Consider the following 15,702-nt stretch of genomic DNA (forward strand, 5'->3'; position numbering starts at 1 on the left):
TCTACTAAATTATCTAGTTTCAGAGACTACTTACATTTGGAAATCCTTTACTAAGTAAAATTAATCTTTTTTAGAAGTGTTTTTTTTTTTAAATCCTCTTTAAGAGTTGACTGTAAATTTTCACATATCTTTAGTTTATAGGAAAAAGTGACAATAATAGAATACTTAAAAAAGATAGCCTAATATATTGATCAAAATATATACTTGTATTTTTTTTTATCTTAATGGAGGTAAAGAAAGTCAAGAATAATGTGTGTTGTAATATGTTGATTACGGTGAAACATTTCAATAATGGATTGAAAAACTAAATGGAAATGAAACCAATTAACAATTGTTTATTTTGTTCATGTGTGGACTATCTATATTTATTTAAAACTGTACCGGTATGGGCGAGGTCGAGGTCCACCTGGCTGTCCGAGGCCGAGTCCACCTGATCGAGATCAGGGAAACCTGGCTGAGACTTAAGAAAGTTGGCCGGATGACGAGACCGATGATCCACTTGGTCGAGACCTTAAAAGACTTGGCCGAGATCTTAAAAGACTTGGCCGAGACGACCGGGATGGCCGACGGCCGACCCCTATTAGAGTGAAGTTAATCTATCATTAAGAATTAGGTAATGCAACCCTAAGCGGTATCCCCCTCGATAAACGGGTCCAACAAGGTAGGCCCATTAGAATAATATAAATAGCACGCATTCCAAGGAGTAAGGTATGTCATTTATTACTGTTCACCTACCTGAGAGTTGACCACCCGCTTTACTGACTTGAACGTCGGAGTGCCTTCGCAGGTACCCCCACCATCCGGTGTTCACCCGAGACCGAGTGCCGAAGGAGAAACAGGAGGACGAGAAGAATCACAGTCATCACCCAGCTACCTGATCGACCGAAGGAAGGAGAAGAATACTTCAACAGTTTTTTAGGTCTCATATCCTGTTTTTGTGAAAAAATATTTATTGACAGTAATTGATTTATTGCCCCTCTTTTTATTGCACTGGCACAGAGGTTATTCACATTATCCATGTGAATTTATTCCATGCATGAGATTTATTCACAATCTTTTGCTTCCTTGCCTCCTTACTTCTTTCAGATTATTTTTCTTTCTTGCTTTCTCTAACATAACTTTCTTCCTTCCTCGTTTTCGTTTTCATATGTTTGATTGGCTTAGTAAACTAAAAGTTGTTTACATTGCATCTGTGCTATCCATATTTAACCGAATAATCGATTATAACCATTAAATAATTAATTATGCAATGCATGCACAATTCACTGTGTTTTTTTAACATATTTTTACATTGTCAGAAAACATGTAAAAAACATATTTATTATATAACATAATCATAATCAATGAACTTATATATATAAGTAATAAAAATTAAAATAATAATAGCAAAATTATAATTTAATATTTAATTAAAACTAATTTATAATAATAAAAGTAATTTTAATCATTTAATAGATATTTTCACTATAAAATTATTTTAAAATTTATTTCATCAGTTAAATCAATTACAAATTCTTACAAGCTTTGCAAACATTCCTCTTAATTTATATTTTTTAAAATTTTATTTTGGACATCACTATAAAACCTGATATGTCATTATATAAAAAATTATTATTAAAATTAAAAATAAAATAAAAAAGAGCATAAACAAATTTAAGAAACTAGACCACAATTCATAAATAAAGAGGAACAACAAACTTAAATAAGAAAGTAAAAACCTATATTGAAAAAAAAAATAACCGTGGAGTAAACAAAAGATCTAGTCCAACGTTCCATAACTAACCAAACTCGGATAATATTTTTTCTTAACCTTTTTAAGGACAGGCCTCCTAGTTGTTATGTTAACTTTCTATTTTTTTCTCTTAATCAAAGAAAAATCTTGAGATGAGAAAATAAGATTCATTTTTTAGAAAAGTATTATATGAAATTAATTATTGGTAGTTAATATAGTATTCAAATTTTAACAAGTTAAACATTTATTAATTATTAACCAAGAGAAATATTAATACTATTTTTTAATACATTCCTTCTCATATATACTTTTTTTTAAAAGAGCTCTAAAATACTGATCTTATTAATTGCCTGATTTCCCCTGTGAAATTAAAGATGAATTTTAGACAATGAAATGCACAGTTATAATTATTAATTGAAAAAAAATAACTAATAATTTTGAATATGCACTTATAAACTTGATTTCATATAATTTTGACTTTTTAAAATTTAGCTAGAAATAAGTTATCTATGTGACTAGTTTTATCTTAACAGAAACTTTGAAATATAATTTAAGATTTTTCAACAAAGCATAAATTACACTTTTTTTCTTAGTCTCGCATGCTTTCAAGAGTAAACTAGTTGAGTCGGAAATAATCAATCATCTAAAAGAGATCACTTAAGCTTTAGACGTGAGTTGAAGGACACTGAATAAATAATACGTATGCTTATATGCTAATATTATAGCAAAAATACACAACTCGTATGCATCAAACTATTAAACTTTTAAAATCTATTTTATTAAATTTTCGATCAACAAGTATAACTATTTAATCTGCTGAAGTGCACCTTATATTTTTAATAAACCCAATCCTTTAAAACATGGTAATAAGTACCATGCTTTAGATCAAGGAACAATAAATCAATAACAACCGAGGGAAAACGTAGGTATAATAAAAGCAAAATTCACTAATCTCACGCTTCTCAAGACTCAAGTTTGATTGTAACCATTTACCACACGCACTTCTTAGAAAGCTGCTCTGGGTCTAGAATATAATTCAAAGGGTGGGGTAATCAAGTTCCACAATGCACTTCAACATCCATTTTTCATGGTAATTGGATAATTAGGTCAGGAATTGAAAATAGTTAACCCATTATATTATTGAAATTGTTTTAGTATTTACATGAGGAAAGGAAAGGGTTAGTGCTATTTTTCCAGAGGACAAGACTCGAGTGAAGACAAACTTGTGATTATGTACAAGAGGGTCAGCAAAAGCAGCATGCTTTTTTTTTTTTTGAGGTAAACTAGAACTTCAGTTGATGTCAAAGTACCTTGGATCTTCAGGGAAATGGTATTCCACGTTCAACTGCCAAACAAACCACAACAGACCTTGTCACATACTAGACAGACCAAGAAATGCAAACAAATAGATTCCAATTGCACAACACACCAACCAAGACATCAATCATATTCTGCCTGCACATACAGCAATCAGAGCAACATGTAACAGAATTCTATTCAACCTTATATAGATAAAAGGGAAATGATTAGACATTTTTAATGAATTTATCATCCTAGCATGGTTTCAATCAACATCATGGGACAAGTATTCAATTTATATGCCTCCTAGAAAACATGGCCACTCACATTAATGAGCCAGATTGGTTATCATTGATTATATTCAGTAAGAGCTTATGCCACAAGCGCTTAATTCAATAAGCTTATTTTGATAGGTTAAGTTTACAAAAGTTATTTTGTGACCCTCCATTTAGCTCTTTTAAACTTGTTGATAAGCAACTTATAAAAGCTTAACCAAACTCGTGAAGTAATTTCCATGTGTCAAGTATGAGCAACAAACACAACACCCAAGAAGTACAATAAAAATGAAGCAGAAAAAAGTAAATTAATAATTTTCCACACAAGCAATCTGAAGCATATTGCTTTTAACAGTTTAGTATGTCACTGAGGAGACGCAATGGAGTAACAGAACCACAACACATGCACATACATACCTTGCCCTCATCAGCATCCGAATGACGTTGAGGGAACACGACCCTCAAATCATTACATAAGTAAAATCTTCGTTCCCCTTCCATGTTTAATCCAGATTTTTCTTTAAGAGAAACATGTTTGCTTTTTTGAGCCGATCTATTGGTCTTCTTAGGAAAAGGGCAAATAAAGCGTAGGTGCAGAGCATAGCGAAGTGGACCACCACTACTAGAATTGTCCTTCACCTTTGAACAGGAATTTGGTGATTTCCTTGATCCATCACATGTTTTATCCCAGCAATCCTTTCGTTCATTCCTCTCACATTCATAGTCAAGCTTTGCTGCAGAAGGGACTCCGACCATTTTTGTGTTTGAAGAATCCCCTTTGTTTAGTAAATTCAACAAGCTACAGCCCTTTCCATTTCCCTGATTAGTAGATTTCGTTTTATTTACAACATTAAGCGCTTCTCCATCACATGAAATGTCATCATTCTTTTGCATTGGTGCAATCCCCTTATCAATCCAACTTCTAAAACCAGGTGATCTCCGAGGGGAAATCGACCCGGAAGATTCAAGGGTGACTTTCTGGCGCAAAAATGTCTACACCATATATAACAAGAAATCAGAAATTGATAAGGAATAAGTAAATCACACAGTTTTAAAATGTAAAAAGTGCACTCATAAATTTGGAATTATAGATCAAATGTATGCTTTAGCAGAGAAGGAGATACATACATGAACTGATTAAAGACATACCTAACCCAGTAAGATGACTACACTGTATTTCTGGTGTTAAACGTGAAAGTACAATTAATTACCATTATACTAAATGAATTACATAATTAATTACCAAGGTGAAAGTACACCAACTATACTTATAGTATGCTATCTAAGTTTGTCCTAAAGTTACCCAGGCATTATTTGCATGATGGAATGAAAAAAAGTGTTTCATCTCATACCTCCAAACTGAAGGTGAAGAAGGGCATAGGATAGGGAAAAGAAAAGGATGAGAATGAAAGTAACATAGTATAAATTACTTGTAGGTTTGTATGAGATTGCAGAGAGAGCAAGAGGAAATGAAGAGAAATCAGAAGCAGGGTAGTTTTGGATGGTTAGAGGAGAGAGAAAAGTGACAAAATCGAGAGAGGCCCACATAATCAGAATCTGTGCAAAATTGTGAAGAAAAACATAGAAAGTGAGAAGAACCATAACATAAACAATTATCTTAAAATAATCGATTATGCTGTACTCTTTTAACTATAGTTCACATCAAAACCGCAAAATCAATTATGGGATCATTTAATTGATTATAGAGTTTATTTTTATTCTTATTCAAATATTTTTTTTGGAATAATAAATGAATAAAATAACACTTAATGATAATTGAATATTAAAAATCAAATAAATAATATTATAATAAAAATATTTTCTCTTCAACCAAAAACTTTCTTTTCCACTCCACTTCTCACCTATTTCTCTTCCTTTCTCTTTTCCATTCTTTTACTTTCCTTCTCCACCAAACAAAGCATAAGAGTAACTTTAAGCAATCAAATTGGTTCCAAAAATGATAAAACTAATGGACTTGTTATCATTGAGGGACCAATTGGATGTTACCAAGAAATGGAGGATCAATGTAAAGTAATGTTTGGAGGACAAAAATGGGCATTTACTCTTTAAAAGAAATCTAAAGAGGTTTTACATTGATTTAGTTCAATAATACTTCAAAATACTTGACATAAGTATCTACTTAAAAAAGAGACAAGTATCCATATCCCCACTAATGTGGAGAAGTTGAGTCTTAATAACCCCTTAGCCTCCCATTTCAAATCATCCTCATTTCCACTGTATAATTAATACATTCCTACATTTATGCATCTCATACAATTACACATAATAACCAGATGCACCCAAAAGCAGAGCATCCAGATGTGGCTGGACATGCTGTGTACCCCTAAGTTTCAACTTACAAGCTACCCCCCACAGATCCATCAAGACCAAGTAGAAAAACCATAGAAAACAAAAAAAAAAGGATGTTAGCATATTTCTGATTCTGACATTAATAAATAATAAGAGAATAAATATTTCTCCATTTGGTTAGCATTAATTACAAGTGAACGCTTAAGACAAAATGTGAAGACCTGACCAATACTAGGAAAAAACACCATGTGAAGAGTCCTACCTCAAATGGATTTATAGCACTTTTGGATTAACGGCATGGTGAAAAAAAAAGTAATAGAGTTGCTACTGATTTTTCACGTTTTTAACTTGAATTTTAGTTACCCACCACAGAACCCAAAGCACCATTAATCAAACCCACACAAATTATTTCCCTTTTAGAGGAAATGAAGTTTTACATCCTCAGGAGAAACCCCCCTTCCAGCAAAGGAATAACTAGCTTACACTCCTAAACATTTCCAGTCTCATTTCTTCTTTGGTGAGAAAAGTCACATTCCTTTGTTACTTATGACTTGGCAAGCTTTTTAAGATACAGTTTTCATTATAGTTGTAATTTCTCTCCTGTGTTTCAACACTTCATTTGAGTATTTCAATGATGATAATACTGTCTAATGTGCCTGATGGTTGATTTACAAATAAATCTTATAGTCAGGTTCTATTTTTTTTCTCTTTTGAATTATGACCAGTCACCTTCTTGAGGCAGCCACCCTGCCTAGCAATATTTAATCGAGGCAGTTTTTTGGGTTACCACCTCTACATATCTCTCATGCCTTGACAACACTGATTTCAATGAAGTTCAAAGCTAAAACTAGCCATGTCATAACAATTATGCCATTAGGGAGCAAAATGTCCAGATCAATTGACTCAGATTCAGCCAGACTGAAATCTTACTTTGGTACCAACTGGCATGTCAGTCAAATCGTAGTTGCAAAAGAAAGTGTGAAGGGGAGTCTTTTCTGGATTGCTTAGCACCTGCACAGAGCAATCAAATGTAAGGCATTTGTTGTGCACAAAAAGATGCCAATCTGCACAAATATCTTGAAAGTAGAAACTCAAAAATTGAATATGTAAAGAATATTGCAAGAACGAGAATAATTGTAGCACAGCTTATATGTTTGTTAGTAGGAATTTGGGGAGGAGTAAAGCAGGCAAAGTACTGTACTGAAGCCGAAGTACATTCCAAATACATCAATCGTTCCCCTTTCCTTCCATGTAAAACATTCTCACCCACATGGCACAAATGAAGAAATGCATATAATATATAATGAAAGAAAGCAGTATCTTCTCATTAACTGAGAAGATAAAACGTCCATTCTCTTGGCACCACAAATCAAAAGAAATTCTTGCCCCAAATTTATATAACATTGCAAACATACTGTGTGACCAGTCCACTTAAATGGACTAACCTGCATAAGCCCACATTTGAGTGGAAACTAAATTTAACTGGGCCAAATAAGCCCACAGGTTAAGAAACCGGTCTGCAAAACTACATTTCCTTTTATTGTCAATGATATTTCTGTCTAAAAAAAATAATGATAAACAACCTAGGCCATGGATTAGTCTACAAATAGTAATTTCTTTTTACTTTAAAATGGTTACTTTTTAAAATAAAATAATATTTATGCAGAATTGCAGATAACGAAGTTGGCCCACAAACCAAACCATTTAGCCACATAGGCTCACAACTAAATGGATTAAGAATTTGCAGACCCAAGCCTGTCCAGCCTTGTGGCCTATGTGAACTGGTCCATTGACTGTGTACCCCACCCCCCTCCCCCTCTATTGACAGTTCCATACAAAAAAATTTATTCATCAACAGTGCATCTGTTACCTCCCTTAATGTTAAGTGTACCAAACTATTCGTGCATATATAAATTGAAGGCTCTAGCGGGTTCATCAGAAGAAGGCACTCAGACACGGGTTAAAACTTATAACAGTGAAACAAGTATATCAATACCAGTTGAATCCGTCCCTTCACTGGTATACGCAATCGGCTTTTTACACCTTGTGAATCATCATTTCTGAGCCCTGGTTTCAGAAATTGGCCTCCAAACTTGTTTGAAGAGGAAATTCCTGCAAGATCTATTGATGCATAATATAGCAAATAGCAATCTCCATCCACGCTAGTAACAGAAAATGGAAGCTTCTGTGATTTAGGAGAAAAGTTTCCACCAGTAATGCTTAGCACAGCAAGAAAACCATCGATTTTCTACATATAATAAACACAAAAGCAAACAACCACAGGTCAGTTGTCTAAAACTTTACACTGCACTGAAGTTTAGAATCATGAACAAGTTCAATTACAGAATTGTAATTAGCATATATCCAGCCAGACCTTACTACAGTTTCCAGATAAGAATCGTCCAGATAAAAGAGACTCCTCAAATGAACCAACTAAAGACCTCCTGACCGAAAGCCCACTCAAACTTCTAGTAAATCTCATGGAGTGAGAGGTGGGACATGAATCTCGAGATAGGAAACAACTCATGTCAGCAATATCATCCAGAGAAGATGGACAGAAACCTTTGCATAAGAATTCAACATCATCAAACAATTTACATGCAACTCTGGAATCATCATCCTTATGATTTAACACAAGGCATGAGTTAGAATTGTCAAGTGATTTTTCTATACTCCTTGAAGTTATATTGCAATTCTTTATCTCTTCAACAACTTTCCTACATCCACCAATAGCTTTTATTCTTTCAGAAAATTTAGGACCAAGAGGTGACAAGGAAAGAGGAGAGCTCACGCTTATAGGAGATACAGATAATATGCCACTTTGAGGCCTAACCTGACTGGATTCACTAAAGTGATCAATTCCAGCAGTGGGTGAACTACAATGAGACAGTAGTCCTGTATTTTCCTTCAAAGGACCATCAGTTTGGAATAAGGATTCTGTACTGTTTGGCTCACTTTTTTGCTCAAAGGAACTTCTCAAGGACCAAGAAGACATTATCATGCTTTTACTTCCAATATTTGCCTTCTTATTATCTTGTGTGATAGAATTACTAACATTGTCATTCTTAACAAGGGCATCAGCCACGTTATTTCTTCGGCCAATGTCAAGAGGATCACCTTTAAAATGACTTGGGGAGAGCATACTGCTCAACGGAGATAAAAGTCGCTTCCTGACCAATGAACTAGCAGATTCAGTGTCATTGGCTGGAAAATTAGTAAAAGCAGAAGAATGAAGATCTGCAGCTGGAACATCAGCCAAACCATCAATTGAAGTATTAGTTCTGCCTGATTTGAAACCAACAACCCTTGAAGCAGGAATGTGAACATTCCGTCCACTTTTTGAAGCAAAAGGAGTACTTCTATCTGTTGAACCAATCTTCAAAGTGTGGACATTTGAAGCAACTTCCATGGCTCCTCTATAAAACGTATTATCAGAAACATTTGAAGTTTCTAATGAGGCATCCTTCGGAAAATCATCAAAAGAAGATCCTAGAGTACATGCAGCCAACCCACCTGTGTTAACAGTTATACTGTTCATGCTGCTTATAGCAGAGGGGCTAACATCAGAAAACTGCGGTGAGCTATTTAAAGCTGCCCCCATAAGTGCAACCTTTTCAGCAGTTTCATTTGGGGGTATCTGGGGCAAACCCATCACAAATATTCAATTCAGCAACGTGGATGTTGAGATCTTCTCAAAGAGATGAAAAATTACTTTGAAATTACCAATGTGATCCCTCGGGGAGGTCTTAAATGTTCATTTTACTGCTTCCCCTATCAACAGACGATCATGGTGTGAAATGCAACCATCAACTAAGAACTACAGTCCTAGCCTCCATCCTAACCAATTACACTATTCAATCACACATGCTAACCTCCTAGAACCTACAACTACAAATGGAATCGGAACATCCAAATCAATTAATTCAAAACCTATAAGATATTCCCAGTTCCAACTATGTCATGTATCCATCAGCGGCATCCACATTTGATACATTACAATCATCATTTCCTTAGCAGGGCATACAGAGAAAGTCCAGGACATGATGATATACATCCAAGAACTGCAACAAGAACATATCTCTCGACCTCCGTACTGGCAGCAGATGAATCCCAAACAATTCATGGTACGTAACAATTCAGTGTCTATGCCTGATACAAATTTTGAATAAATACATGAATTTCCTCTGCTCGCAAAGCCACAATAAGCAACAAATTAAAACACAAATTCATAGCTCAAGATCTTCTTAAGCTCCCCACTCCATTGACCACATTTCATATTCATCTTTAGTTTTACTCAACAAAAGAGTTAGATTTAAAAAAAAAAAAAAAAAACTAACTTCATTTGTTAATCCTTGGGAGAGGATTGGACTGAATTTCATCAATCACAATAGGATGGTAACGAAAATGAGAGAAAATAAAGATGAAAATACATCCCACAAAACCAAAGAATAAAAATTTAATAAACCATCCATCTGAGCCTATTTTCAAACTGAATTAAGAGTAATCAACGCCCATATACAGAAGGTTTCTTCAGGAAATATGAACATGAAGAGAAAAAAGAAAATCTTTTATAAAAAATAAAAAATAAAAAAACGCAGACTTGCGATACACACATTCACCGAAAACCCACAAAGCTTTTGTGTTGTCATCTACCACAAGCAACTTGTTATTTTATTTAATTTTTTATATTTTTTTTATTCTCTTTAAGCTGTTCTACAGCAGAACCTTACAGAACAGAAACCCCCAAAAAACAGTTTTTTGATACCCCATAAACCCCAGAAGAACAACAATCAGAAAACTGAGAAAAATCAAACCCAAGTCCTAGAAGATTCAAGATGATCAACATAGAAAAAAAGTAGAAAACGCACCAATGAAGGCTGATAACAGAAGAGTGCATGAGATAAATCATATCAATAACCTTCTGCAATTCCACCTTTAGATCAAATGATAATAAGAATCTCCCAAAAAAAAATGAAGTAGAAGGGTGTTCCACAAAAATAAAAAAGAGATCTTTTTTTTTTAATAGGAATTGCAGAAGGTGAAATCGAAGATGGGAGGGGGGCGTTAGGTGTTGGATTTGGGGTGTGGAGTTGAAGGAAGACCCATGTGTTTGTGTGTGTCCACAACAGCATGAGACTCTGTCTCATCCCATGTTTATGTTTATAATACCAAAATTCACAAAGTTTAGCCTCATCCTCTCCACCGCAGACACAGTAGGTCAGCCTTACAAAATCTATGTAATTATATCATTATTGTAAGAAAAAGTATTGTCCAAAATTATCTTAAATGCAGCTGTTTTCATACATGAATAAAAAAAATTGAGTGAAAACAATCTTCTAGTGAATTGGAATTAGAATAAATAATACAGCATGAAAGAGTTAGTATATAGATCAATTTTCTAAAAAAAATGGATGTTCAATCATTTATCAAATTACAGTACATTTAAAGGAAAAAATAAATTAAGGTCTTGCTGACCATTATACTGGTTAAAGACTTAAATCAAAAGCATATAAAATCTGTTAAAATTTATAAAAAAATTATTAAGTAATCTCTCTTACACTTATAATCAAATGGCTTTTTTCCCCACAAGTTTAACAAAAATATTATTAAAAGCTTCCAGACAAACAATACATTACATTTCAAAACAAGAATGCACAATTGAAAAAGGACTAATATACCTAATATCTAAATTTCTTTTCTGAAAGAAGATACCTATAGAACAGTATAGATAATAAGACTATATATCAGTGTAGTTTTTTCACATCACCTTTTAATTACAGTAAATTATATTTATATATTTCTTAATTTGATATCAATTACTTTAAAAATAATTTTTAATGGAGTAAATGTTTAAGGTATATTTTTATTGAACTATCTTTTTATATACATATATATATTTTTACCAAAATTGTGTCTATGAAACAAATAAAACATTTCTATCACTCTTTTAATTAATTTATATTTAGATGTTTTATCTCTGCATCACACAGTCAGGTTTTATGTGTTGTGTTGTGGTTATGGTTTTTTTTTCTTTTTTTTATTGAATATAATTTTTTTATCTTTGATTGTTTTGTCACGTTAGCTTTTTTGCAGCTTTTGTTTTTTCAGCATTGGCCACCTTGACTAAAATTTGAGATTCCCTTTTGACTGATTTGATTAATTTCAAGTGTTTAAATTATCTATTTTTTAATGGAATCTTAAATATTAGTTATTTTGTTAATGATGAAAATGTTCCATATCAAAGTTTTAAATTTAAGTATATGATTAAGATTATGTTTTTTTCCATTTCCAGTGGAAATTTTGTTACTAGATTAAAAAATTATTAAAGTTGAACAAATTGAAAGATTAAAATATTTAAGATATAACCAAATCTCATATCTTCTAATTCAATAGGAGAAGCAGGGTTTTGCAAACTGAATTGGACTTTGAGATGTTTGAGTTGTACTTTTCCTCTGTCTGTATTTTTTTTCTCCTTAATCATATTATTGTTGTTGGTTATGTTCTTCTTTTATCTAACTTGTAATTAAATAAAGTAAACAAGCTAAGATAAAAGATAAGATAGGGTGAAGTAAAATGATTTAATAAAATAAAGTTATCACGTTGTTTTATAAAAAGGTAAACAAATAACAAAGGAAATAATAAATTAATGTATTTTTATCTTTAAATTAAAAATACAAATTATTGCTAATTTGCACAAATGATAATGACCTACCTTTTAACCAAATGGTATAGAATTTTGGTTTCAATAATATCACTTTATACTAAATAAATAATGTTGAAAGATAAATATAACCTTATATATGATAAAGATTCTTAATTATAAATTATTACTTAATTCTTGTAATATCTAAGCTATTTAAGATAAATTTTAAATAGATAAAAAATTAATGAGTGCATAGATAAAAAATCTTAAATCAATTTTAAATAAATAAATGTTTGTATAATAGAGTTTTGATTGTAAACTTTTAAAAATTAAAAATTTATTTTGATATAAAAATAAGTGTAATTAAGAATTTTGTAATTTGACTTAAACTTTAATAAACTAATGGGTGTGAATAATTGGAATCAAAGAAGTAAATACGAGTTTGAAGCCTATCAACGTTGTCAAGCTTATACATCAAGGTCATGTTAAAAGAAAGGTGAAAGGAGTAAGGAAAACCGGATCAAGTAGGGTATGCATGCTCACCATTTTTGGACCAATAAGAGAATTTCTTTGATTTTTTTATTTGAAGTTTTAAATCTAAATTTTCCTTCCCTGTACATTGTAATTCCCAACCAAAATGTTTAAAGAATTAGGTTAAAGTGTCATTTTATTTGTATGAGCTTTTGAATTTAGAGTCTGCAATAAATAACATTTTTATTTTTTTCAATGAAGATAATATTGATTGAGAGTTGAAATTCTATATATTTTTATATTGTGTCTTTTAGACTTAGAGAGTTTTCTTTTCTTTTGATATTATATTGGTTCATCTCATTTTAATACTTATCGCGAAGCATCTTTAAAAAGCGACTTGATTTCTTTTATATTATAAGTTTTTTTTTCTTTTGTTCTTCTTCTTTATCAAATTGTATGATCTCTTTTTTTATTCATGATTCAATCACCTTTTACTCACATGAATATGTTCAAGTTCTTCTGTTTTTAAAAGAAAATTTTCATACTTGTATAATCATGTGGATTAAACTCATATCTAGTAAGCTTCTAAGAATTTTTATCCTATCTTATTTTATTTGTATTTGTGTGTTCCTATTGTTATGTTTTTGTTTTTGTTCCCTTAGATGCAAACTTCCACACCTACTTAATCCTATAGATTAAACTTGTGTTCAGTGGTAATATCTTTTATATTCATGTTGGTTGTTATTGTTCTAGCCAAGAGGTGTGCCTCTCAATCTAGAGCATCAAATTTAATCCGAAACAGTGGCTTCCGGCTCAATAGTTTGTCTTTTTTTCCGTCGACCTCCCTTTTCCCTTATACTCAATCTTCCTTGTATCTAGTCTTCTTTCCAACTATTATTCCATCATTATTCTCTATCCCGCGTATCTAACCTATTCCCTTTGCTAACGCCCTTCCCTCTTTAAAATGAGATTCTTCCATTAATTATACAGATTGATCTCCAAGCCGTTTCACCCTATTAGAAGAATCGACCCATGACCTCACATCCCCTCAGCCTCGGGCGTAAGTCCAAGAGGTTAAAAGGCCTTCACAACCAGCTACCTTGCCAATCAGATCGGTCCATGACCTCACAGTCCCTCCGCCTCAGGCATAAGTCAATGAGGCTAAAAGGCCTTCACAACCAGTTACCTTGCCAACCAAATCGGCCCATGACCTCATAGTCCCTCAACCTCAGGCATAAGCCAACGAGGCTAAAAGGCCTTCACAACCAGCTACCTTACCAACCAGATCGGGCCATGATCTTAAAAGAAAGCAAATAATGCATCGCTTAGCCACCAACCTTGCGTCCTCCCTACCTTCTTTTGTGGGAGTACTTGGTTTTCGAACCGGTGCTGGTATTCGTACCCATCATTACCCCTGTTACACATCTCATCAAGCATTAACTGTGCCGATTATTATGCATGTGTCTACCTATAACTGGTTTTTTTGAATCAGTTACTATTCCTACTTGTTTCTCCTTTGGCACGCCCCTTCATCTTCCTGCCACTCTTCATTCATCTTTCACACGTTTTCTCCCTTCGTATTCCCATTTTCGTCTTTACTTCTTACCCTTCATCTTCTTGCACCTGTTACTCCTTCCTTGTCTCGAACTCAAAACCTCCCAGGTACGCACTGCTCTTCTCATCCTTTCTTCAATTTCTTTATCCAATCTATATCTTGCGCGTCTGTCTTCACAATGTGCTACTGATGTGATTCCACTAGCCATGTAGAGAAAGGTTCTTGACCTTCTTAGGAATCACCTTGAGTTGGACATTATAGAGGCACTTTTCTTAGAGTTGGATCATTTGTTCTAAGACAAGAACTCACCAAAAACTAGTACCAAATCCCAAACTCATTTGGATGAACCAATTTTAGTCAAATTGAACCAAAAAAGAAGAGAAACTAAAAGGAACCGAACAGAATTGAAATTAAAAGGCAAGAACAGAACATAGGTGCTGGAAAAACAGAAAAACCGAACCAAAAAAAAACTCAAGAACACAAGACAACATGAACAATTGAAAGAGAAGAAGGGAAGGAGAAGAGAGTGCTCATGAAGATGGAAGAATGTTGGATGATCTCGCCACTAGAAGTGTGGAATGCTCCTAGATGAGAGTGATGCCGCCACTTGAGGACTCCAATGATCCATCAAGATAAGACTAGAGAAGAAGGCTCCAAAAGCTCTCCAAAGTTCACTCAAAATTTGAGTAGAGTTTACTTAGATTAATTCCAATCTGAATTTTACAAAGGAAGCACCTCTATTTATAGCCTAAGGTGCTGAAAAATAGGTGGGAAATTTCAAATAAACTCATTTGAAATTCCCACCAAAAACAAGTCACATGGGAGGTGTGACCTTTTTCTACTATGACACCTCCCAAAAACTACACCTACACCACTCTCCTAAGTCACATGGGTAATGTGACTTTATTTTACATTTTCACACTCCTTTATTTAATAACCACACCTCCTAAAACTATACAAGAGTATTTCAAAGCTTGGCCTTGCCCCTCGTGGGATGGACTTGGGCTCTTTGGGCTTTGGCCTTCTTGGGCTTGGGCTTGGGCTTGGGCTTTGGACTTGGGCCTCATCTTTATTGTATGTCTTCTTTTAATTTTGAGAAGACTAGAAGGAAGAACTACAAATGTGAGGGTGGATGTCCTCTTCCTCCATTAATAAAAGCCTCCTTTATTTGATTCTCATCATAGTATTTTACTATCATTCTTGTTGTTTGTCTATTCTTTTCGTCTGTTTACTTCATTGCATGATGCATTATAGCTCTGTGTATCCGTGGGCCAAACGTGATGTTCTTCGTGAAACCTCTGTCTTTACCTCCGTCAAAATAATCAAATGTTTTCGTCACACTCAATCTTTGATTTGTTCTGGTGTTGAGGGCAATATCATTGTGGTTCCCTGTGCTCCTGACGAACTAGTTTGTAAG

At 33.4% G+C, this 15,702-nt stretch overlaps 1 protein-coding gene across 1 annotated transcript; it reads right to left on the reverse strand.

Annotated features, from left to right (window-relative positions):
• Positions 1 to 2,846: 2,846 nt before the first annotated feature.
• Positions 2,847 to 10,946, reverse strand: LOC137813640 (uncharacterized). Its single transcript, XM_068615998.1, has 6 exons — positions 10,485 to 10,946; positions 7,991 to 9,765; positions 7,613 to 7,864; positions 6,547 to 6,627; positions 3,724 to 4,299; positions 2,847 to 3,077 (listed from the first exon to the last, which is right to left on the reverse strand). Exons 2-6 carry the CDS (start codon positions 9,266 to 9,268, stop codon positions 3,024 to 3,026), a joined length of 2,241 nt encoding a protein of 746 aa, XP_068472099.1. The 5' UTR covers positions 9,269 to 9,765; positions 10,485 to 10,946; the 3' UTR covers positions 2,847 to 3,023.
• Between the last annotated feature and the right edge of the window lie 4,756 nt (positions 10,947 to 15,702).

The sequence above is a fragment of the Phaseolus vulgaris genome, chromosome 1 (assembly GCF_000499845.2).
Source record: "Phaseolus vulgaris cultivar G19833 chromosome 1, P. vulgaris v2.0, whole genome shotgun sequence".
Taxonomy (NCBI): Eukaryota; Viridiplantae; Streptophyta; class Magnoliopsida; order Fabales; family Fabaceae; genus Phaseolus; species Phaseolus vulgaris.

Coding starts and splice junctions, on each gene's coding strand:
- LOC137813640 (XM_068615998.1), bottom strand. CDS start 9,268: ATGGGTTTGCCCCAGATACCCCCAAATGAAACTGCTGAAAAGGTTGCA. Junction 4,300..6,546: donor ACATGCCAGTTGGTACCAAA/GTAAGATTTCAG, acceptor TATATGGTGTAG/ACATTTTTGCGCCAGAAAGT. Junction 3,078..3,723: donor CGGATGCTGATGAGGGCAAG/GTATGTATGTGC, acceptor TTTGTTTGGCAG/TTGAACGTGGAATACCATTT.